Source organism: Balaenoptera physalus (assembly GCF_965194825.1).
Source record: "Balaenoptera physalus genome assembly, chromosome: 2".
NCBI lineage: Eukaryota > Metazoa > Chordata > Mammalia > Artiodactyla > Balaenopteridae > Balaenoptera > Balaenoptera physalus.
In genome coordinates this window covers 77,178,781-77,201,262 of record NC_138883.1, presented here as the reverse complement: position 1 = coordinate 77,201,262, position 22,482 = coordinate 77,178,781, and the positions used below count along the sequence as shown (strand labels likewise).

General features: G+C 44.6%; 2 protein-coding genes and 1 long non-coding RNA gene across 4 annotated transcripts in view; 1 reads left to right on the top strand and 2 right to left on the bottom strand.

Moving 5' to 3' along the window:
• Positions 1–2,939, bottom strand: part of LOC309656220 (cell death regulator Aven-like) — a 192,332-nt gene extending 189,393 nt beyond the window's left edge. Inside the window, exon 1 of the mRNA XM_082452456.1 lies at positions 2,517–2,939. Coding sequence (XP_082308582.1) covers positions 2,517–2,762 — 246 coding nt within the window. The 5' untranslated portion in view covers positions 2,763–2,939. The remainder of the gene's footprint in view (positions 1–2,516) is intronic.
• The window catches only part of LOC309656284, a 374,358-nt gene that overhangs the window by 263,964 nt on the left and 87,912 nt on the right, over positions 1–22,482 (bottom strand). The gene's annotated exons all lie outside the window — the stretch shown is intronic.
• The window catches only part of LOC309656204 (muscarinic acetylcholine receptor M5), a 340,164-nt gene continuing 334,255 nt past the window's right edge, over positions 16,574–22,482 (top strand). The window contains exon 1 of the mRNA XM_082452406.1: positions 16,574–19,729. Coding sequence (XP_082308532.1) covers positions 16,815–18,413 — 1,599 coding nt within the window. The 5' untranslated portion in view covers positions 16,574–16,814 and the 3' untranslated portion in view covers positions 18,414–19,729. The remainder of the gene's footprint in view (positions 19,730–22,482) is intronic.

Here is a 22,482-nt window from a genome sequence, read left to right as displayed (position 1 = left end):
TAATATTACAGGGAAGAAAAAAATTTCCAAGGACTGACAATAGGCCTTGACTTCCTCTCTGTTAACAGTTCATCAAAAATATTAATATTAAGCAAATCCTAGTATTGGGGGTTTTTTTAAGTTAATGATTGCACTAAGTACAATATTACACCTAGTGGGTATTCAATGAAGATAATTAGCCTTATGACATGCTTACCCAAACTCCATAGGCTTGGGGTTCATACCATCTATAGAGGAAATGATTTAAGAGCAAGAGACTAGCAGATGCAATGTACTCAACTAAGTTACCTTGGAGCATTACATATCAAGAAGTTGTTTTGTTTAGTTTTATTTTGTCCTGTTTTCCACTTATAAGCCATGTATCCGTAGTAGTCTAAAACAGTAGCAAAGGGAATCGACAGTATTCAATTCTGGAGTTAGGTACCTGGTCTTTACACAGCTAAAACTCTACTGTGAACTTTATTTCTTTCTAATCATTTCAATTAATCTCCATTTGGGGCACAAATGCACCATAGGATATGAGAACAAGGAGGCCTCAGGCACCTTAATCAACCTTGTCCCATTTAATCTTCAGGCACCAAGAATGGTACTCTTAGCAAGCCTAAATAGGAAGAGCACTTCAGAATCTGAAACGTGGAAGTGACCTTACAGGCCACCAACCCAAACCAAAATGAAGGAATAATCTTTCCAGCCTCTCTTCATCCACCTCTGCCTGAAAATATGATGGTGGTGGTAACAGTGGCTGCAGCTATGCCCCCAGGCACTGTGCGAAGCATCTACATTCACTGACACACTGAATCATTAAACTGTGAAGTGAGAAAATCCTAAAAGAAAACACAAGATGGAATTTTTCAGACCATTCTAAAAAAGGATAAAAGCCTAAAGTTTTAATACAATGGTTACAATATTAGCATAAATCAAAAAATACATTATTCATCTCTAAATGATACACCATCATTTCATTCAATTTAGTTCAACAGAGACCAAATACCAAAGGTACCATTACTACAATTACTGTTAAAACATGATCCCTGCAACCAAGGAGTGTCCCCTTTATTCTCAGTAAGGCAGTGACTGGTTCACAAAAATATAAGAGATAAAACACAGTCGAGTCAAGGGCAGCTGGATATAAATCCCAGCTCTGCCACTGGCTACAACAGCTTAAGCAAGTCAGTTAACCTATAAAAATGAAGATTTTATACATATAAAGTATATATATAACAAATTTGTTATCAAGTTGTTTAAACAACTTTCAAGTTGCTAAAAAAATTAAGTTGTAATAAAGTTATATAGGTAAATAATGTTGTTATAAAACAAGATGTGACATATAATGTGCGCTAGACTGGTCAGTTTCCTTCATTTCCTGGTGAGCTGACTAAGAATTTCTTCATACCTCTCTCAAATTTCACTTATTACCTGCCTTAATCCTAACAAGGTTAAATATGGCACACTTAAGTTTTGCATTTTTTCCCAACTCCATTTTTGTACACAACTCCTATCTTTAGGGACATCCTACCTACTATGCCCTTAAGATATTACAAATGTCAATACTTCAGTCATAGGAAATTTAACTCAACCCAAAACTATAATAATGTTTTAATCTATGCACATGGGAATTCAAAATATACAGTTTTGTACCACAAATGTTAAAATAACAAAACAGCTCATAAAGACGGTAATTTAACTCCTGTAGCTAGGGTATCAGTAGAGTAAAAGTTTGCCCCCAAACCATTCCCTGCTCCAAGCTGTAAGACACTTCCAATTACGAATGCATGAATACGGCCGATAATATTGCTAGTAAAATTGAGACCTGACTGCTGAAACATTTACAGATGGAAAATTCAAATAGACGAAGGCCACCGACCCCTGATTCCTACACATATACAATGAAAGAGAACTATGCTATTAAAAAAAAAAGAGAACTATGCATCTGATCCCGCCCCCAAATACTATCCAGTCCAGCTCGTCGGGGTCATTCTTTCACTCCATGAACATTTATTATGTGCCTACTGTGTGCCACGCATTGCACAGGCAGTGAACAAAACTGACCCCCAAATCCCTTCCTTCTTAATAACAGGAATGTCTCCCTGGGAGGTTTTAGGCACTGGGAGACCAAGCCCTGGTTGTCCCCACCCCAAAAAGGTTAATCACACTAACACCCGCACCCAAACGGCCCCCTAGACTTGCGGACACAGAGCCCCGGCTGCTGGGTTCTTTAATAATTTGGCCAACACCTCTTGGGCGGGCTGGGGAAGCCCATGGCCTTGACCCTCCAGGGCACCCCAGCAGACAGGGAGCAAGGGACGCACACCCACCCCCCGCGCCACGTGCACACCCCGGCGCACGCCCCCGCCGCCCTCCGCCCGTCCTGCGCAGGCGCTGCCGCCGTCTGGCCCGCGCGTGCCCTGCACGGCGCTCGCGGCTTCTGACTCGGGGCCCGAACCCCCCACCAGCCCCGGTCCCACGAGGCCGCGACCCCGACCCCGGCCAGGACCCCACCGGCCGTCGCCTCTTACCGGCGCACTGGGCCCGGCGCCCCGGCCTCCTGCCTCTCGGTGGCCGCCTCGCGGACCTCTTCCTCCTCGGCCTCCGCGGCTGCCACGGAAGCCCCTGCCGCGGCCCCGGCGGCCGCCTCTATCCCCGCCGCCGCCTCTCGCCACCGCCGCCGGGGCGCCGGCCCGCTCGCAGTCGCCATTCCCGCTAGGCCAGCCGCGGCCGGGTCGGCGTCCTCGGCCGCCCCGAGCTCCTCGCTCCGCCTGCATCTGGTCACCGACGGCGGTGCTGAGCGCGCGGGAGCCGGGCCGCCGCGGAGACGCCCTTGCCCCACCGGAAACGGGCCGCACGGAGGAGCCGCGACCGACGGGCCCCCGGTGACAGCGAGCGCGGCGTGCGGGGCCGGGTTTGGAAGCTGGCCGCGGCGGGGGCGGGGCGGGGCGGGGGCGGGGGCGGGGCGGTCGGCCCCGGGCCTGGCAGGTGGGGGCCGGAACCTGGTCTCCGGCAGGGCCGGGGGTTCCGAGGAAAGGGCTGACCAGTAGAAGCTGCAAGTGGGAGGGGTGTTTTCTGGGGGAAGGGCCGTAGTAAGTAAAAGGATGGGTTATGAAATAAAGTTTATATAATATGAACTCGTTTTTTAATTAAAAGAAGAAAGACATACTGATACGGTGTATTTGCCTAAGAAAAGGTCTTAGAAAGTATATACCAAAACATTAGTGCTACCGCGTCCAAGCTCCTGCTGCTCGCTGCAGGACAGGCCAGTGAATCCGAGAGATGACTGGTTGGGGCAAGGAGTAACGACTTACCTGGAGAGACAGCAAACCGAGAAGATGGTGGACTCCTGACCCCAAGGAACCAGCTGCCTGCGTTGGCATTCAGGCTTCTTTTCTACTAAAACGGGAGAGAGCAAAGTCAAACATGTCCGGGTTCTGGTCAGCCTCCTCTTCCTCCTTGCGGTCATTCACAGGTGGGCCTGGTCAGGATGTTTCTTGTGAGCTAAAAGAAAAGGTATTCTAGCTTAATGCTCACTACCTGGGAGGCAGGGTTCCCAGAGATGGGCCATTATGTATAATTGAAGCTTACAGGCAACAGCCCTTTAGTGACTAACTTGTAATAGAATACAAAGGTTCTTCCCTATTACATTAGTGGTTAACTGTGGGGTGAGACTTCCAGTGAGTTAATTTTTCCATTTTTTTTCCTGTTTAGTCTCCTGATCTTCAAGAATGAATAGGTGTAATTTTTAAAGTTCCTTCATACCTCTGGGTTCAGGAGGAGGCATGAAAGAAGGGTGGGGTGCAGTCCTCAGGTGAGAGGTGTGGCCTGCCACAAGCCACTGGGAGTCGAGAGAACAGTGCAGCCTGTCATGGACAGAAGGGGCTCCCAGGACATCAAAAGAATTTTTATAGAAATGACTGCTGTGGGCTTCCCTGGTGGCGCAGTGGTTGAGAGTCTGCCTGCCAATGCAGGGCACACGGGTTCGAGCCCTGGTCTGGGAAGATCCCACATGCCGCGGAGCAGCTGGGCCCGTGAGCCACAACTACTGAGCCTGCGCGTCTGGAGCCTGTGCTCCGCAACAAGAGAGGCCGCGATGGTGAGAGGCCCGTGCACCGCGATGAAGAGTGGCCCCCGCTTGCCGCAACTGGAGAAAGCCCTCGCACAGAAACGAAGACCCAACACAGCCAAAAATAAATAAATAAATAAATAAAAAAAAAAAAAAAAAAAAGAAATGACTGCTGTAGCTCACACTTACTGAGCACATGAGCATTTAATTCTCCTGTCAGCCCTGTGAGGTAGGTACTACTGTCATCCTTATTTTACAGATAAGGAAATAGCCCTAGAGAAGTTAAACCACTTGTCTGATGTGACACAGCTACGGTAGCGGTGGAAATGACATTCTAACTCAGGCAAGCTCAGTCTATTCATGTTTGTGTGTCAGTGTCATTTATTTAGTAGACAGTTTTGGGGACTCACCCATATTTTACGGTTTAATATTTTGTTCCTTTTTATTGCTAAGCAGTAGTTCATTTTATGGATCCAGTCTATTTTAGCCAAGGGGTAAAAGGGCAGTTTCATATGGATACATGGGAGCCATTTTTAACTTTGTATGACAAGGACTTCCCTGGTGGCACAGTGGTTAAGAATCCGCCTGCCAGTGCAGGAGACACAGGTTCGAGCCCTGGTCCGGGAAGAGCCCACATGCCGCGGAGCAACTAAGCCCATGTGCCATAACTACTGAGCCTGCGCTCTAGAGTCCACGAGCCACAACTACTGAGCCCGCGAGCCGAGAGCCTGTGCTCCTCAACAAGAGAAGCCACTGCAATGAGAAGCCCGCACGTCGCAACGAACAGCAGCCCCCACTCGCCACAACTAGAGAAAGCCCACGCGCATGCAACAAAGACCCAATGCAGCCAAAAATAATAAATAAAATTATTTTTTAAAAAAACTTTGTATTACAGAAACCACATGAAAATAATACAGAGAAGGGTTAAAACATCCATCATCCAATCAGTGTGGCGAAACAGGTGTTTTTTTCCTAATCCTTTCTGTCCCTTTCTTACATTCATACATAGTTAACACTGTTCACTGCTTCTAATTATCTACTGTGTGTTAGGCAGAGTGCTTGGTCTTGAAGATTGAGAAAAAAAGAAAAGAAAAAGAAAAAAGCCACAGTCCTTGCTCTCAAGTACCAATAGCTCACTTCCCAGAAGGAAGATAATAACTCTGTAAGCAGGTGATTGCACTATTGTGCTGAGTGCAGTGAGAGATTCAAGGTGAAGTCTGGAAGGAAGAAAAGTTGAACTGCCTAAATGAGTCACCCAGGGCTTCATGAGAAATAGACCCAGGAGCCAAGTCCTGATGGTTGAGCAGGACTTTGCCTGGTAAGTGGGACTAGAGAACTGCTGAAGGGTTGTAAACTGCAATCTTGAACAAAGTAACGCAGAGCACAGTTCCAAGTACTTCCCATACGGCACTTCCTTTAGACCTCACAGCAGCCTTATGAGGTACTACTCGTGTCATCCCTGTTTCACAGATGGGGGATCTAAGACGGAGCCGTAAAGTAACTTCCAAATCACACAGCTAGTGACTAATGGAATGATTGGAACCCAGGGCAGTCTGGCTTCAGGTTCTATGCTGTTAACCACTGTACTCAGAAAACCATTCTGTAGAGGAGAATCAGAATTCCAGGCAGCCATCAGGAAACTACTGGAAGAGTCCAAGCCACAAATAATTAGGGCCTAAATTGAGAGCTAAGAAGGAAGATAATGGGACAGATAGGAGATGGGAGAACTGATAGGACTCCGTGTCCAATTCTAAGTGGGGAGGTCAGAGTGAGAAGTTAGGGGTGATGCCCAGGTTTCTTGCTTGAGTGACCAGGTAGCTAATGATGCTATTAGTCAAGAGAGGAATTACAGGGTTGGGAGAGGAGATGTGTCAGGATAATAGTATTTTTTTTAACACTGTATTCTATTATATATTTTTCTCTATTCATTGTCTTAATAGTTAACATTTTTGTCAATAGACACTGTCACTTCTCACAGTACATCAATTTTTCCCTCTCTACTCTTCTCCAGCCTTTCCCATTTTTTATTCCTCCACATCGTATTTTTCTTTTTTCTTTTACCTTATCTTTTTTTGTGAAATTAACACTGTCAATGGCACTCAGAATTAAGTTATTCATCCTCATGCTCAAATTCATAATCCCACCCCTAGAGAAACACTAAACAAGCAGATGGGAGTAATAACAAGAATTTTATCCTTTTCTCTGCACCCCATAAAGGAACCAACAGGAGAACCCCTTGGACAACCTGAGCCCCCATCCCCTATGTGACCAGGAACTGTCATGGTTTGGTACATTCTCTCTTCCTAATTCTACGTGCAGTGACATAAAGTTGGTTGCTTGCAACGGGTTACAGTGGGAACTTTTACACCACGGAACTTGGCAAAATTCTGCAAATCAGGACTTTGTTTCCACCCCCATCAGTGGGGCTGGAAACAGGTTGTTAAATATTTATCAACACACCACAGATTCAGGCTGTCACCAAGATGAAGATCCACGTATTAATCTCACGCCAGACAGCACACACATCAGGGCTTCTCAACTCCGGCACATTTAGGACTTGGTAATTTTTTGTGGTGGCGGTGGCTTGTCCTGAGCATTGTAGAATTTAACAGCATCCCCAGCCTCCAGCCACTAGGTGCTACCCACTGACGACCCTCCCTCCCCCCAGTTATGACAACCAAAGATGTCTCCAGACATTTATCCCAAGGGGCAAAATCACCCTGCCTGAGAACCACTAGCAAAAATGGATTCAACTGTATAACTATCCCTCAAGAAGCCTCCAAAATTATGACATTGAAAAGATCAGTGGGAGGGGGGGTGGGGGGGTGGGAGCAGGAATTCCCTGGCAGTCCAGTGATTAGGGGTCCATACTTTCACTGCCGAGGGCATGGGTTCAATCCCTGGTCGGGGAAATAAGATCAGTGGGTTTCAGATTAAGCCAACTTCGTTAGAGCACAGAGAGACTTGTTTGTGGATAGTAAAAGGTAACATTTATTTAACATTTACTTTGTGCCTGGCACAATTCCAAGCACTTTACACACACTAACTCATTTAATCTTCATTAATATTTCTATGAAGTAAATACTATTATTCCTATTTTACAGGTAAGAAAACTGAGTCACAAAGGAGTTCAATCATTTGCTCAAGCTAATGAGTGACAAAACTGAGATTCATACCCGGTCAGTCTGGTTTCACAATCTGTGCCCTTATGTCTATGCTGCGGATGCCATCAGAAGTCCAGGGACTACATTACTCTGCCCTCCCCATCTATGAGTTCAAGGTTTTTTCAATTCAACCAGGAGTGTTTAGGATATGGAGAATTTGAAGGTCTCCTGCTAACACTTCCTAATTGGAGGACATCACTGACAGAAATCCTTTTAACCAGGATGTTGAGAAAGAATGCTTTCCTCATTTGATTCTGATCCACATGGGAAAAGTGTCTGTCATCGAGGATGAAAATGGCACACAAGTACCTACTGCATTGCAAAAAAAACCAAAAAACAACAGAGAGCTTTTAGTTTTATAAATAACAAAGGAAGGAGGATTTTCTGCAACTGCTTTGACATGATAGTCCTGATTTTAAATATATGCCATTGCATGAATAAAAAATTCAGTTCTCCCTTAGGTAGTATTCATGAGATATCTAAAACAAAGTCTGAATTACATAGGTAACTCCTAAGAAAATAAACCGCACTTTTTGCATATTTTATATATGCAAAAAATATATATGACCTAATTTTTTTAAATGAAGCCAATTCCTTAAGGTAATAGTTCTCAAAGTATGGACCAGCAGCATAGCATCACCTGGGAACTTATGAGAAATGCAAATTCTCAGGCCTCACCCCAGAATCAGCAACTCTGGGGATGAGGCCCAGCAATCAGGAGTTTCACAAACCCATTAGGTGATCGTGATGCGTGCCCAAGTTTGAGAATCACCATCTCAAGGTAGTATTGGGCATTTAAACACCACAAGAATACCTCCTAATTCCTAGTCCAAGATTTTATAAACTCTCACTGTTTGATGAAAGTAGATGTTATTTTTCTTCTTTTTTTCAATTTCTTTTTATTGAAGTACAGTTGATTTACCATGTTGTGCCCATCTCTGCTGTACAGCAAAGTGACTCAGTTATGCACATATAGACATTCTTTTTTATATTCTTTTCCAGTATGGTTTATCTCAGGATACTGAATATAGTTCCCTGTGCTATACAGTAGGACCCTGTTGTTAATCCATTCTAAATGTAATAGTTTGCATCTACCAACCCCAAACTCCCAGTCCATCCCTCTCCCTCCCCCCGTCTCCCTTGGCAACCACAAGTCTGTTCTCTGTGTCTACAAGTCTGTTTCTCTTTTGTAGATAGGTTCGTATGTGCCATATTTTAGATGCCACATATAAGTGAAATCATATGGTATTTGTCAGAAAGTAGCTGTTATGATAGGATTTTTTTAAAAAGGCACTGTGCCCTTGCAAATATAATTCTTATGGGAAAAAAAAAAGCATCTTCCTGATTCTTCTCTTTATAGGCAGGCAGATTTTCTACAGTTTAGCTGATTTCTGATGCTTAGTCTATGAACAATGCAAATTGGAAAACACTGATAAGGCCTCTTATGTCTGTTTATTTACTTTGTGTTCTGGACAGCAGCATCCACCACTGAGGGGTACTCTCTGGCTGAAGGGGGAGGGAGTCTGACAGGAGTCACTCTTTCAGGCCAGGTTCCCCAGCCTGTAACCTGGGAGGATGAGGGCCTGTCAGCTCACAATGGTGCTTTGGCTTCCAGAGCTGGTGTCAGGGGTAGAGAACTCCCAAAAATGAACGGAACAAACTCCGAGCATACAGAATTCATGACCTGATCCCTTCTCCTCTCTCCTTCCATCCTCACTCCCACTCCCGCTTTCTGTTTCACAGAGAAATGGGAGCAATCAGAAAAGACTCTCCACCACTGCCATTACTACAACTCCCAGCCTACCTGTGCCTGCACACACATACCTTTCCTCTTCTCCTGTTCCTGAGAGGGGCCTCTGCTCCAGTGCGAGGTCAGTGCCTTTAGTACGGCACTGGGTCCTATCCTTGCTCACCTACCAGAGGACATCTCTCCAGCAACTACCCCTCCTCTCTCCTACACATCAGTTTCTCTCTTCTAATAACTGGATCGCTCACATCAGGCTGCAAACGTGCTATAATTTACACCTTTCTTAAAAACAAAAACAAACACTCGGTCCCACATTCTAATCCAGCTTCTGCCCCATTTCTCTACTCCTTTCTACAGCAAAGCTCTTCAGAAGAGTCATCTACGGCACTGTCCCATTTCTCCTCCCATTCAGCCTTGAATTCACCCCACAGGGCTCGCATGCCCACCACTTTACCAACGTGACTTACGTTCTCCATGTAACTACATCCATTAGTCAGGTCTCGGTCTTAATCTTTCTTGTTTTATCAGCTTCATTTGATACAGTTGATCGATCACTCCCCCCTCCTTGAAACATTCCCTTGTTGCTTCCAGAATGACACACTATCCTTGGGAATTCAAAGATGAATATATGATCCATGCCTCCAAGTCTGTTAGGAAGACTTGGACAATGCCGTCAAGAGCTTCTGGACTTCCAGAGTCTCACATAAATCCATTTGTGGCGGTACCGCCCAGACTTTTTCATGTCCAGGCACACATAAAGAGATGATAACATCTGCCCCGTACTTCGGGATAAGGAGACAAGACAGACCCCAACAGAAGACAACCCACCTAGGCAACTCCAAGACCTGAGGGTCACAACACGTGCTTTGAATGGCTCCAATTTATGCCTTCATGTAAAGCAACCCACCTCTGTTTTCTTGGGCTACAATGAAAATACAATCCTTTGATGGCCTCGGTAATAGACTTCTCTGTCGCATAAATGTGGTGCAAAGGCTCAATAATTCTTATATACTCTTTTTCTTAGAATTGTAGAAGTTTAACTCCTTCAGTTCAAGGCCTGTTGTATATCCCTCTTATATGCCCCGCAGCGCCTAGCACAGTGGTGAACACAGGACATATTGTTAAAAATATGTCAGATTAAAATTCTGTGCCAGATACTATTGCTTCAGCAACATCGTCTTTTTTTTTCTTTTACGTGAAAGCAGGTTTATTTAGAGAGATACACCTTCCATAGGCAGAATGCAGTCTGTCTCAGGAGGCGAGAGTGGCCGAGGAGTCCTTTCTTAATCACCATGTTTTTGGACAGCATTCCGTTCTATCAATCAAAGGTTAGACAGACCTTACTTGAAAGTAGAAACCAAAAAAGACAAGTCCAGAACCTCCCTTACTCACACATTGTGTCATTGGAAGTTGTTCCTGATATCTGACCCGATGGTACCATGTGTCTAAGCTTACTTTCTATGATTTAGCCTTGAAAAGGAAGGAGAGGAGGAGCGGCACATGAATAGTCTGCATAACAACACGAGCTGGTGATGATAGTGTCCTGATATCACTGGATTGTAGATGCTGTTAAAGTTTTCCACCGTGGTTGCTATGGAAACAGTGAAGAGTGGTTTGGGCATAAAGCTTCTCAGAGAAAAGGTGTTTCAGAAAAGCAAAGCCCCAGAAGTCATCAAGGCCACTCCACAAGGAAAGGAATTCATTTGGTACACAGTGTTACCTTTTTCGGTTTTTATGTTGTTTTGCTCCATTTGTAATTTATTGACAACAAAGAAGCAAGAAGCAATCTACCAAGGTTGGGAACAAGGACACTTTTATTACTCTGAGATTCTTGTTTTCTGTTCAGTAGTGGAAAATAAGCCAGGGATGATTATCTGTTCTCTGCTGATGCAGGCACCTTAGAAATAAAATATTCTCAACACTATGGTGAAAAACGGAAACTTTTAAAGTTTGAGTAACCAAATAAGAACTCCGAAGAATTCTCACTCCTCCCCATAACCACTTCTATTTCATTTGCCTCCATAACACACACAAAAACATTGTTTCCCCTCCATAAATACAATCTTTCAGTCAAAAACATTTTAATGATTCAAAAAGTTTATTATGGAAGACTAAGATGCCTGAAACTCAGTTTTCACCCTCGACTATCATCCAGCTATCAGAACAAAAAGAAATCAATCCTCAGTCATGGAACCTACACCTCATGTCCCAGATGCCTCTGTCTGTGGAAAGTCTGTCTATTCCCAGCAGTTTAGCAATCAGGAAAATCACTCTCAAAAATGAGGCAGGGGAAAAAAAGGAAAGAATAGAGGGAAGCAAAGCTGGAAAGGAAATATGTATTAATTTCAAATAAGAAGAACTCAGCTGTCCTTGTGATTAAGTAATTTTTTTTTTTTTTTTTGGCCGCGCAGCATGTGGGATGTTAGTTTCCCCGATCAGGGATCGAATCCACACCCCCTGCATTGGAAGTGCGGAGTCTTAACCACTGGACCACCAGGGAAGTCCGTCAACTGTCCTTGGAAGGCAGAGGGGGATCCGAATTGTTACTGGACATTTCAGTTGGAAAATTCCATTTTCAACAGCACATTGTCAGCTATGGTTCCCCTTTTCTAAGAAGTTCAGCCATTACCCTCAGCCTTGCTATTTAAAGTATGGCTCATGAATCAGCAGCATTGAGAGGTTTTGAGAAATATGGACTTGCAAGCCCTGCCCTTCTGCAATTTAACAAGATCCTCCAGGTAGTCATGAGCATTTTGAGAAGCACTGAGCCTGGTCAGCCTTCAGTTCTAACGTGCTCTGAGGCGATGCCAACACTGCCCCTCTATCAACCGCACCTTGAGTAGCAAGGATCTAGTGAAGGCACTGGCTTTCCACCCTGGCTGCAAGTGAGAATCACCTGAGGAATTTCAAAACAACATGAGCCTGAGTCTCTCCTACATTGATTCGGAATTAACAGGTCTGGGATGGGGCCCAGACATTAGTATTTTTCAAAAGCTCCCAGATGATTCTAACAAGTGGCCAGTGGTGCGATCCACTTACCTAGACTAACTCTTCATTTTATAATAATTAAAACCCCAAACTGCCATTAGAATAGGACTCGGTGGTTTCCCTACATTATCTCATTTGGGAGTCCTCAAAACAACTCCGTAATGTAGATACAGCAGATATTGTTATACCTGTTTAACAGATAAGAAAATTAGCTGAGAGCTGCTTCCACTACACTAACTTAGGGTGCAGCTAAATAACTGCTATTTCCCTGGTTGAGAATAGCGGAAAGTTGAGGTCTAAAATTAATACAACATCCAGTGTTTTCCACTGTGAGTCTGTAGGAAAAGCCTGAACTCATCTTAAAGGATAAATCACCAATGCCAATCTCTTAATTTTATATGTGAGGAAACTGAGGCCCAGAGATTTGTCTCAAACCACAAATTTTAGCTGAAATGAGAACTCAGATCGCCACACTCCTAGTTCAGTATGTTTCCCACTAAATTGCATTTCCCAAGCGTGATCCATCTTGTGGGATTCCACAAGATACTAACAGATGCTCCACTGAAAAAGGTTAGATATGCTAAGCCACATCTGGGTTAAAACAAATTCAATAGTGTCGACCTCAGGACTTCTCGGCCTTCACTGGGCTCATGTGTCCTCCAAGTCTCTGAGAGCTTTATATAATATATGGCATTTCCACAACTTATTTGACTATGGAACCACTTTTTTTCAGTCAAGAATCTTGAAATAGTCCTATTCAAATAAGCAGACCTTGAGGAGGACTGTAGGCTACTCTGCTTGAGGGGTTGGAAACAAGGTTATGCCCTCAGAATTAGGGCACCAACTATAATAACTAAAGGGAAAAGTATCATTAGCACCACGAAGCATCTAAAACAGTCAGCTCAAGGCTGCAAAAGTATGGCCTCATCATCTTATTCCACCTTGTCCCTTAATAGACCATGCCTCAGACCCATTCCCCCAATAGGAAGAGTCATTGTGATGTCCTTCTTGATGGTTTGCTACTCTGTAATGAGCAAATCCCTGTGTCAGGCACTAGGCAAAGCACTTACCCGGATAATCTTGTTTAATCTTTAACACAATCCTATGAGGTAAGGACTCTTAGTATCCCTACTTTAAAGTTTAAAAATCTGAGAATTAAACGAGGTTAAGTAGCATGTCCAAAGTCATACAGTAAGTAATGGAACTAGGTTTTGAACCTGAAGATGCCCAATGTCAGATTCAGTTATGTGATTATGGCATGATGTTGCCACTATAAATGATCTTCTTTTCCATTTATCGGAGTGTATTCTATTTATCAGAGAGAGACAGAGACAGAGAGAGAGCTTTTTGAGAAATTTTTAAGGTTTGTGAGGGCTAACAAGTCTGCAATGTGCAGTGCAGGCCAGCAGGCTGGAAATCCCAGCAGGAGTTAATGCTGTAGTCTTGAGTCTGAAGGCAATCTGGAGGCAGAATTCCTTCTTCTGGGGACCTCAGTCCTTTCCCTTAAGGATTTCAACCGATTGGATGAGTCCCACCCACGTTATGGAGGATAATCTGCTTTATCCAAAGTCTACTGATTGAAATGTTAGTCACATCTACAAAATGCCTTCACAGCAACACCTAGACTCAAGTGTTAGACCAACAGCTGGGTACTGTAGCCTGGCCAAGTTGACACTTAAAATTAACCATCACACTATGTAATAAACAAAAATAAAAAAAAGTAGGTATCTTAGATTGCATAGTCCAATTTCCTTATTTTGCAAATGAGAAAACAGATCAGAAAGGATAAGCCCCCAGTGATACACATGCGTTCACAGAAGAACATGCACACCCACATATGCAGAACCTTTCATAAGTTGCTCACTACCTTCTAATACAATTAAGTAGAAAAATTAAATCCCTCCAAAACACTATTTATTTTTACTTTGAAGACTTGATTAGAAAAATTCAGCTAACAATCCATTTTATTACTTCTCTCCAGGCTAATGCTCCCACACGCTGGATGTGGGGACTACTTTCAGAGCAGATGGGGAGTCTGGAAATAGCTGACACTTTTCTCCCCAAAAGCGGACTTACTCTCAAGTTCATTCCTGTCCCTCCTACCTACCCCCTCAACCTCTCCAGTCTCACCTGTCACTTCTCAGGCTTCCTCCAACTTTATGCCTCCTCTTGCCTCTGGGCTTGCAAACAAGCTCTCCCGTCTGCGGCACTCTTTCCTCAACCCCCTACAAGCTCTCCCGTCTGCGGCACCCTTTCCTCAACCCCCTACCCCTCCACACACACACCCCTTTTGCCTGGCTAAAGCCCAGTCATGCTTAGGTCTCAGCTGAAACATCTTTTCCTCAGGTAATGCCCCTGCCCCTAGCAGACTGGGTTAGATGTCCTTCCCATGCGCCCCTATGGCACGCAGTACCAGCCCCTGATATTTACTGTTTATTTATCTATATCCCCACTAATGGTATCCCCAGCATGGTATCCCCAGCGTTAGAGTGTATCACATGAAAGACATTCAATAAATATTTATTGGGGGAAGGAAGAAAAGGAGGAATGAAGGAAAAAGGAAGGAATTTCTTTCAGGCCTATCTTGCACTGCATGACTGAGATCTGACTATTAGAAACAGTCTGTGATGAAATTTGTCCAGGGAACTGCAGGGTGTAGAGCAAATTTGGTCTTTTCAGGTGCTAGGGAGTCTCTGCCGAGTGACCTGGCATCCTGGGGTTTTGTTTTGCCGTCATTGGGACATTGATGTCACCAGGGAGTTATCGGTGTAAGGTAACAGGAAGCTGAACCAGGGTGGTAGCAGCAGGAATGGAAAGGGACCCATAAAGGGATGTTTCACGGCTAATTTGGACTGCATTCGTTGGGATGTGAAGGAGAAGGGTGCAAGATCAGGAAGCTGGGAGAATCTGATTTCTGGTACAAGACAATATCATCAATTCAATTCCACACTGAATTGGAGGTATTAGGAAAGCATCTAAAAATACAGCTGAAAATATAAAACAAAGCCAAGAAGGTCAATAGTCCTTCACAAATTATTTATATCAATTACTGTGATCAAAGAAGTGTCAAAACTGGCCAGTAGGCAGAACCGGTATTGCCTATATGATGTGCTTTGAGGGTCATCAAAAAGACTCTTCTCCTTCACGATCTATCATCATGTCAAGGTACCTGAAATGTAATTAAAATGGTACTTTTCGTATATCATCACATATAATTTGTATGCACATATTATATCTCTGGAAGGAAAGATAAGTCATGGTAACAGTGGTTACCTCTGGAAAAGGGGGATTAGGAGATTGGAGGTCAGAGGTGGGAGGGAAACCTATCTTTTACCATTTACACTTTTGTACCCACTGAAGCTTTTTATCATGTACATAGATCTTTAATGTAGAAAAGAAAATTTTTTATTTTATTTTTAAAAGTTGGAATTTGTCAATGGGCAGTTGGTTAAATAAATTATAGTACATCCATTAAGTGGGATAATGTACAGTCATTAAAATGAAAAAAAAACGGGGCTTCGCTGGTGGCGCAGTGGTTAAGAATCTGCCTGCCAATGCAGGGGACACGGGTTCGACCCCTGGTCTGGGAAGATCCCACATGCCGCAGAGCAGCTGGGCCCGTGAGCCACAACTACTGAGCCTGCGCGTTTGGAGCCTGTGCTCCGCAACGGGAGACGCCGCGACAGTGAGAGGCCCGCACACCGTGATGAAGAGTGGCCCCTGCTCGCCGCAACTGGAGAAAGCCCTCGCACAGAAACGAAGACCCAACACAGACAAAAATAAATAAATTAATTAATTTTTTTTAAAAATGAAAAAAAGATAGCTTTGATCCAAAAGATGTACTGATCCAAAGATGTCCATGATGATTTGTTAAGTAAAAAACAAAATTTAGAGTGTAAACATTAAAACTCCACCCATTAAAACGAAATGTGTTTAAATATTTGTTAGCATGTATATGCATAGGGAAAAGCTGTCAAAATACACCTGTTAGCATTGATTACCCTGGCAAGATGGAATTAGAAGAAACTTTCGCTTTCGAAGTTATATATTTTGACATTGCTTGAACTTTTACAAGCAGCATATTACTTTATAATCAGAAAAAAAGATAATTTAAAACATTTGTGACAATGCAAATAGCTCAAAAATGGAGGGAGGGTCATCATCTTCAGCAGCTGGGGCAACTTTTAAACCCTCTAGATGAAAACTAGGTACTCATGGGTAGTGTGTGCATTAAGTCAGGGAGAAGTGGTGTAATACAGCCTTGGCTCACAACAGTGCCTCAATAATGTTTAATAACTGAATTTATAATTAAATTCAATAAAGTTGGACTATAAAGTAGATACAACTTGTCTTTTTCCCAAGTGAATGACAAAATAGGTACTTATCACCAGGAGCTTAAAAAACAGAGGGTCTGACCTCAAGGCCATAGTCTAAGATAACTTAGCATCACCTGTTTTCCCGTCTTCACTGCTTTCCAACAATCTGATTCTTCTCTTTTTGTTTGTCCTTGTCATCTTCCCAGCCCTTTTTGTAAAATTGCCCATTAGAACCACAAGAGGGCAGCAACCTCATGTACAAGAAAGGCTCTCAGGCATTGGTAATCATAAAAAGCAAAGGGAGGAGATGCCTTTATAAAAAGTGTTATCAAAACTTTAGATTTCAACATCTTGCTCTGAATAGGTGTGGGACCACATTTAATGTTCTGTTAGAAATTATAAACAATGAGTGGGAAAGAAATTCATGCTGGTGAGTGGAGCTAATGTATTTCCCTCTCTTCCAGAAACTGGCCAGAAGAAGTGAGACCGAAAAGAGAACAGTCTAGAACCTAAGACTTACTCCTAATGTAAACTCTTGCACCAGGATGGAAGGGGAATCTTACCACAATGCTACTACCGTCAACGGCACCCCAGTGACTCACCAGCCTTTGGAACGTCACAGGTTGTGGGAAGTCATCACCATCGCAGCTGTGACAGCGGTGGTGAGCCTGATCACCATCGTGGGCAACGTCTTAGTCATGATCTCTTTCAAAGTCAACAGTCAGCTGAAGACAGTTAACAACTATTACCTGCTCAGCTTAGCCTGTGCAGATCTCATCATTGGGATCTTCTCCATGAACCTCTACACTACCTACATCCTCATGGGACACTGGGCTCTCGGGAGTCTGGCTTGTGACCTTTGGCTTGCACTGGACTACGTGGCCAGCAATGCTTCTGTCATGAACCTTCTGGTGATCAGTTTTGACCGATACTTTTCTATCACAAGACCCCTGACGTATCGGGCCAAGCGTACCCCAAAGAGGGCTGGCATCATGATTGGCTTGGCCTGGCTGATCTCCTTCATCCTCTGGGCCCCAGCGATCCTCTGCTGGCAGTACTTGGTTGGGGAGCGGACGGTCCCACCAGACGAGTGCCAGATCCAGTTCCTCTCAGAGCCCACCATCACTTTTGGCACTGCCATCGCTGCATTCTACATCCCTGTTTCTGTCATGACAATCCTCTACTGCCGAATCTACCGGGAAACAGAGAAGCGAACCAAGGACCTGGCCGACCTCCAGGGCTCTGACTGCGTGGCTGAAACTGAGAAGAGAAAGCCAGCTCAGGAGGCTCTGCTCACGTCCTGCTTTAGCTGCCCCCAGCCCACACTGGCCCAGAGGGAAAGGAACCAAGCCTCCTGGTCATCCTCCTGCAGGAGCACCTCCGTCACTGGGAAGCCATCCCGAGCCACTGGCCCAAGCACTGAGTGGGCCAAAGCCGAGCAGCTAACCACCTGCAGCAGCTACCCCTCCTCAGAAGATGAGGACAAGCCCACCACTGACCCTGTCTTTCAAGTGGTCTACAAGAGTCAGGCCAAGGAAAGCCCAAGGGAAGAATTCAGTGCTGAAGAGACCAAGGAAACTTTTGTGAACGCTCAAACTGAAAAAAATGACTATGACACCCAAAAATACTTCCTGTCTCCAGCTGCTGCTCATCGACCCAAGAGTCAGAAGTGCATGGCCTATAAGTTCCGATTGGTGGTGAAAGCTGATGGGACCCAGGATACCAACAACGGCTGTCGCAAGGTGAAAATCATGCCCTGCTCCTTCCCGGTGTCCAAGGACCCTTCGACGAAAGGCCTTGATCCCAACCTCAGCCATCAGATGACCAAACGAAAGAGGATGGTCCTCGTCAAAGAGAGGAAAGCAGCCCAGACCCTGAGTGCAATTCTCCTGGCTTTCATTATCACGTGGACTCCTTACAACATCATGGTTCTGGTTTCCACCTTCTGCGACAAGTGTGTCCCAGTCACCCTGTGGCACTTGGGCTACTGGCTGTGCTACGTCAATAGCACTGTCAACCCCATTTGCTATGCCCTCTGCAACAGAACCTTCAGGAAGACCTTTAAGATGCTGCTTCTCTGCCGATGGAAAAAGAAAAAAGTGGAAGAGAAATTGTACTGGCAGGGGAACAGCAAGCTCCCCTGAAAAGTAACGACTCCCCTCAAAAGAATGACCATGGTCAAGGTCCTCTGAGGATGGGTGAACTGATTCTGGTTTACTTTTCAAAAAGACCTTTTGAGTCCCTGAGGACATGGAAAGCCTCGAGGTCCCTCGCCAAAGGGAAACAGTCACAGCTGCCACAGTTGCTGCCAAATTGAATGATTCTTATCCATGACCAGGGTCGCCTGATGCTGCTGGAGTGTTTGCCACCAAAGAGACAGACTCACGACCCTTCACAGAAGGAGGGGCACTTGGTCACAGTGAACAACAACTGAGGGAGCTCCTGTCCAACCTTCTGTGGGCAACAGCAGGACCGGTGGAAACCTGTCACAGAGTTTTGTGCAGTATGTATGTGTCTCTGAAGTTGTCTCATTTCGGTGAGAACCAGGAGAATGTAAGTCAGTGTCACCTGTTAACAAGAGTGAGATTCAACTGGCTTCTAAGATTCTATTTCTTTATAAACTGATCAGTATTTATTATGCAGCTATTATGTGTTCCGTACTGTGGTATGTTTTCCTGTCCCTACATCTGAGCAAAGCTCTTCCTCTTCCTTTTCACAACTGATGCCAATTCCTGGTACCCACTGAGGCCAGGCCGGTCCCCACAGAGCCACCCTTCCTCTCAGGGACCTGGGTCTGAAAGGACACTGGAACCTGATCACACCCAGTCCTACAGAGAAGCCTCTATTCTACTAATAAAGGTGATCAGGTCTCCACAGTCAGTTATTTTGTTTTTACCAGTGGGGATTTTTTTCCTTTTATGTAAACAAATATTATGTATTGTAGTTGGTGCTCTTTGAACCCATTTATTTATGCTCTGTCCTTAGGAAGACTAATTGTATGACAGCTCTTCACTGGGTAAAGACCTTCAACAGTCTGTTTAATCATGGTTCTCTTAAATTATTCTCAGAGGTCTTACTTTCTAATCTCTTCACAAGGCAAACCTGAGGCAAAATGTGCAAAACAAATTTGGTTTCACTCCATGCTTTTGAACTTCTTCCAGGCCCTTTTGCAGGCCCTCATCCAGACCCCCAATTCACACCCAGGCACAAGCAGGTCACTGTGCTGTCTCCAGCCAGAAGTGCTATTTAGAGGGACAGCAGGGGAAAGGCTCTTTTAAAAAAAAATAGGTCCTCCAAATCATGGCTCAGAAATGACTTACTGGACTTCCCTGGTGGTGCAGTGGTTAAGAATCCGCCTGCCAATGCAGGGGACACGGGTTCGAGCCCTGGTCCGGGAAGATCCCACATGCCGCGGAGCAACTAAGCCCGTGCGCCACAACTACGGAGCCTGCGCTCTAGAGTCCGCAAGCCACAACTACTGAGCCCGCGTGCCACAACTACTGAGCCCGTGCGCCTAGAGCCCGTGCTCCACAACAAGAGAAACCACCACAATGAGAAGCCCACGCACCGCAATGAAGAGTAGCCCCAGCTCACCGCAACTAGAGAAATAAATAAATAAATAAATATTTATTAAAAAAAAAAAAAAGAAATGACTGACTTAGTCATTCCTCTCCAAATTCCTCTCCAAATTCACAAAAATGAGAAGCCCAGAAAAATACAGTTGAGGTCCAGTAATGCTGGCTATGGTCATTAAAAATGACCATGTTTTCTTTAAAAACAATGTGTAGGCCACAATAATGTATAAAAATAAAAGTTATCAACATACATTTAAATATCAGGATTATCCAAAAACCAAATTTTCTTTTTTTAATAGGGAGCATTTTCTTTTTTCAAATTTTATTTATTTATTTTATTTATGGCTGTGTTGGGTCTTCGTTTCTGTGCGAGGGCTTTCTCCAGCTGCGGCAAGTGGGGGCCACTCTTCATCGCAGTGCGTGGGCCTCTCACTATCGCGGCCTCTCCTGTTGCGGAGCACAGGCTCCAGACGAGCAGGCTCAGTAATTGTGGCTCACGCGCCCAGTTGCTCCGCGGCATGTGGGATCCTCCCAGACCAGGACTCGAACCCACGTGCCCTGCATTGGCAGGCAGACTCTCAACCACTGCGTCACCAGGGAAGCCCCAAAAACCAAATTTTAATTGAAATCTCTGCGTATATAAACAAACCAAAGCTAAGAGGCTTCTTTGATAATTCTGAAAATAAACCAATGTGCAAGAAATCAAAACAATACAATAATGCATAAAATTAATGAACAGTCCACAAAGAAAGCAGCAGTATAGCATACAACAAGGATTTTAAAGATGAAACACTCCTGTCAGACAGAAACTCATTATTTAACCTGTTACTTACATCTGCAGTTGTATATAAAAATCTCTGGACTTCTTTTCACCTAATGTGGGCTAGTTCTTTTTCAGCCTCGTTTGCTAAGGGGATGTAAAAATAGCTGGTTTAGTTGTCCTGGGAATTCAGTATGTACTTGAGTATAGGAGAGTTTCAAGCTTTCCACTGAAGAGTGAATTGGCCTCTTCTACAGAGTACCAAGGACGCTTCAGGGAAGTGGAAACCCAGGCCTCTCCAGCCCTGTAGGGACTTGATGTTGAGGTGGAACATCTTTGAAGCAACGTAGCTGCTGAGGCTTTATGAAGGGCAGGTTGACATCCACCAAGAATTTGGTAGAGAATATTAACTGGCTCAATTCTCCAAGACAGAGGCTCCCAGGTCTACAAGATGCCAACAGCATGTGGCTTCATAAGCTCTGGATAAAGTTGATTTTTTTAGTTTAAGGCTTTGACAAAAGTGAAAATCCCTCCAAGAGAATAGCACTTTGAGCTCACTCACTGTTCACAGTAGAGAGAGATACAACCTAATTCAAACAAAAGAACACAGAACTGAGGGGGTGGGCTGGTGGAGGCACATTTTTCTCACTCCACAACTGCCTAGAACTAAGCCTTTTTTGTCTTTTGTGAAATTAATTGAGAGGCCTATGCCTCCTACATCACGGGCTTTGGGAGGCAACCAGTTATGCAGACTACCTATGCCCCTTGACAAAGACAAAAAGAATGCCCCAAACTACTAGGGGAAACTAGACTTCTTTAGAGTAGGGCCTCTGGTGGGGTCCTCAGAATGAACAGATCCAACTGTAAACTACAAGGGCCTGATGGGTGGATGGGTAGGGTGTGGACTGACTTTGGATCTTAGGCCTTCTTATGCCCCATCTCCAAAGCTCTGTTTGTGGTACACTGTGTGCAGCTTTGATTAGTTGCCTGTTGGACACTGCTATGTTGCTAATATTGTGGTTTGTTTCTCCTTGCTGTGAATTTGATGGCTTGTCGAGGAATCTGTTTTCAGTACAATTTTTGGTTAAAGCATTTCGTCAGCATTCCTGGTCTCTGCTTTGCTCCTTTGGTGAATGTCTTTTCAGGGTGATGCTGATGTTTGGCTCTTTGTCATTGTGAAATCTGTACCTAATCTCTGGAGAGAAAAATCCCATTGTCTACTGTAAATACTGGAATCACAGCAAAGGATGTGGGGACTGGACTGCTTTTCTGTATCATACTAGCATTGTTCTAGATATTAAAGAAATTTAACCACACAGTAGTCCAACGCGAAGTGTTTAAATAAGAAAATGGTCTCAGGCTTCCCTGGTGGCACAGTGGTTAAGCATCTGCCTGCCAATGCAGGAGACACAGGTTTGAGCCCTGGTCCAGGAAGATCCCACATGCCGCGGAGCAACAAAGCCCGTGCGCCACAACTTCTGAGCCTGTGCTCTAGAGCCTGCAAGCCACAACTACTGAGCCCATGTGCCACAACTACTGAAGCCCGTGCGCCTAGAGCCCGTGTTCTGAAACAAGAGAAGCCAGTGCAATGAGAAGCCCGTGCATCGCAACCAAGAGTAGCCCCCGCTCGCCACAACTAGAGAAAGCCTCCATGCATCAACGAGGACCCAATGCAGCCAAAAATGAATAAATTAAATAAATTTGAAAAAGAAAAGAAAGAAAATGGTCTCAGTGAGCTTGACAGATCCATCTATGTTAGAGATTCCACACACATTCGCATCGCCTGGCCTTTTAAGGGGGTAGGAGTTGCTATACAATGTGGATACATGTCCCTCCTGCCACCTTTGTGATTTTCCCCTTTCCTCTCAGTTACCAAAT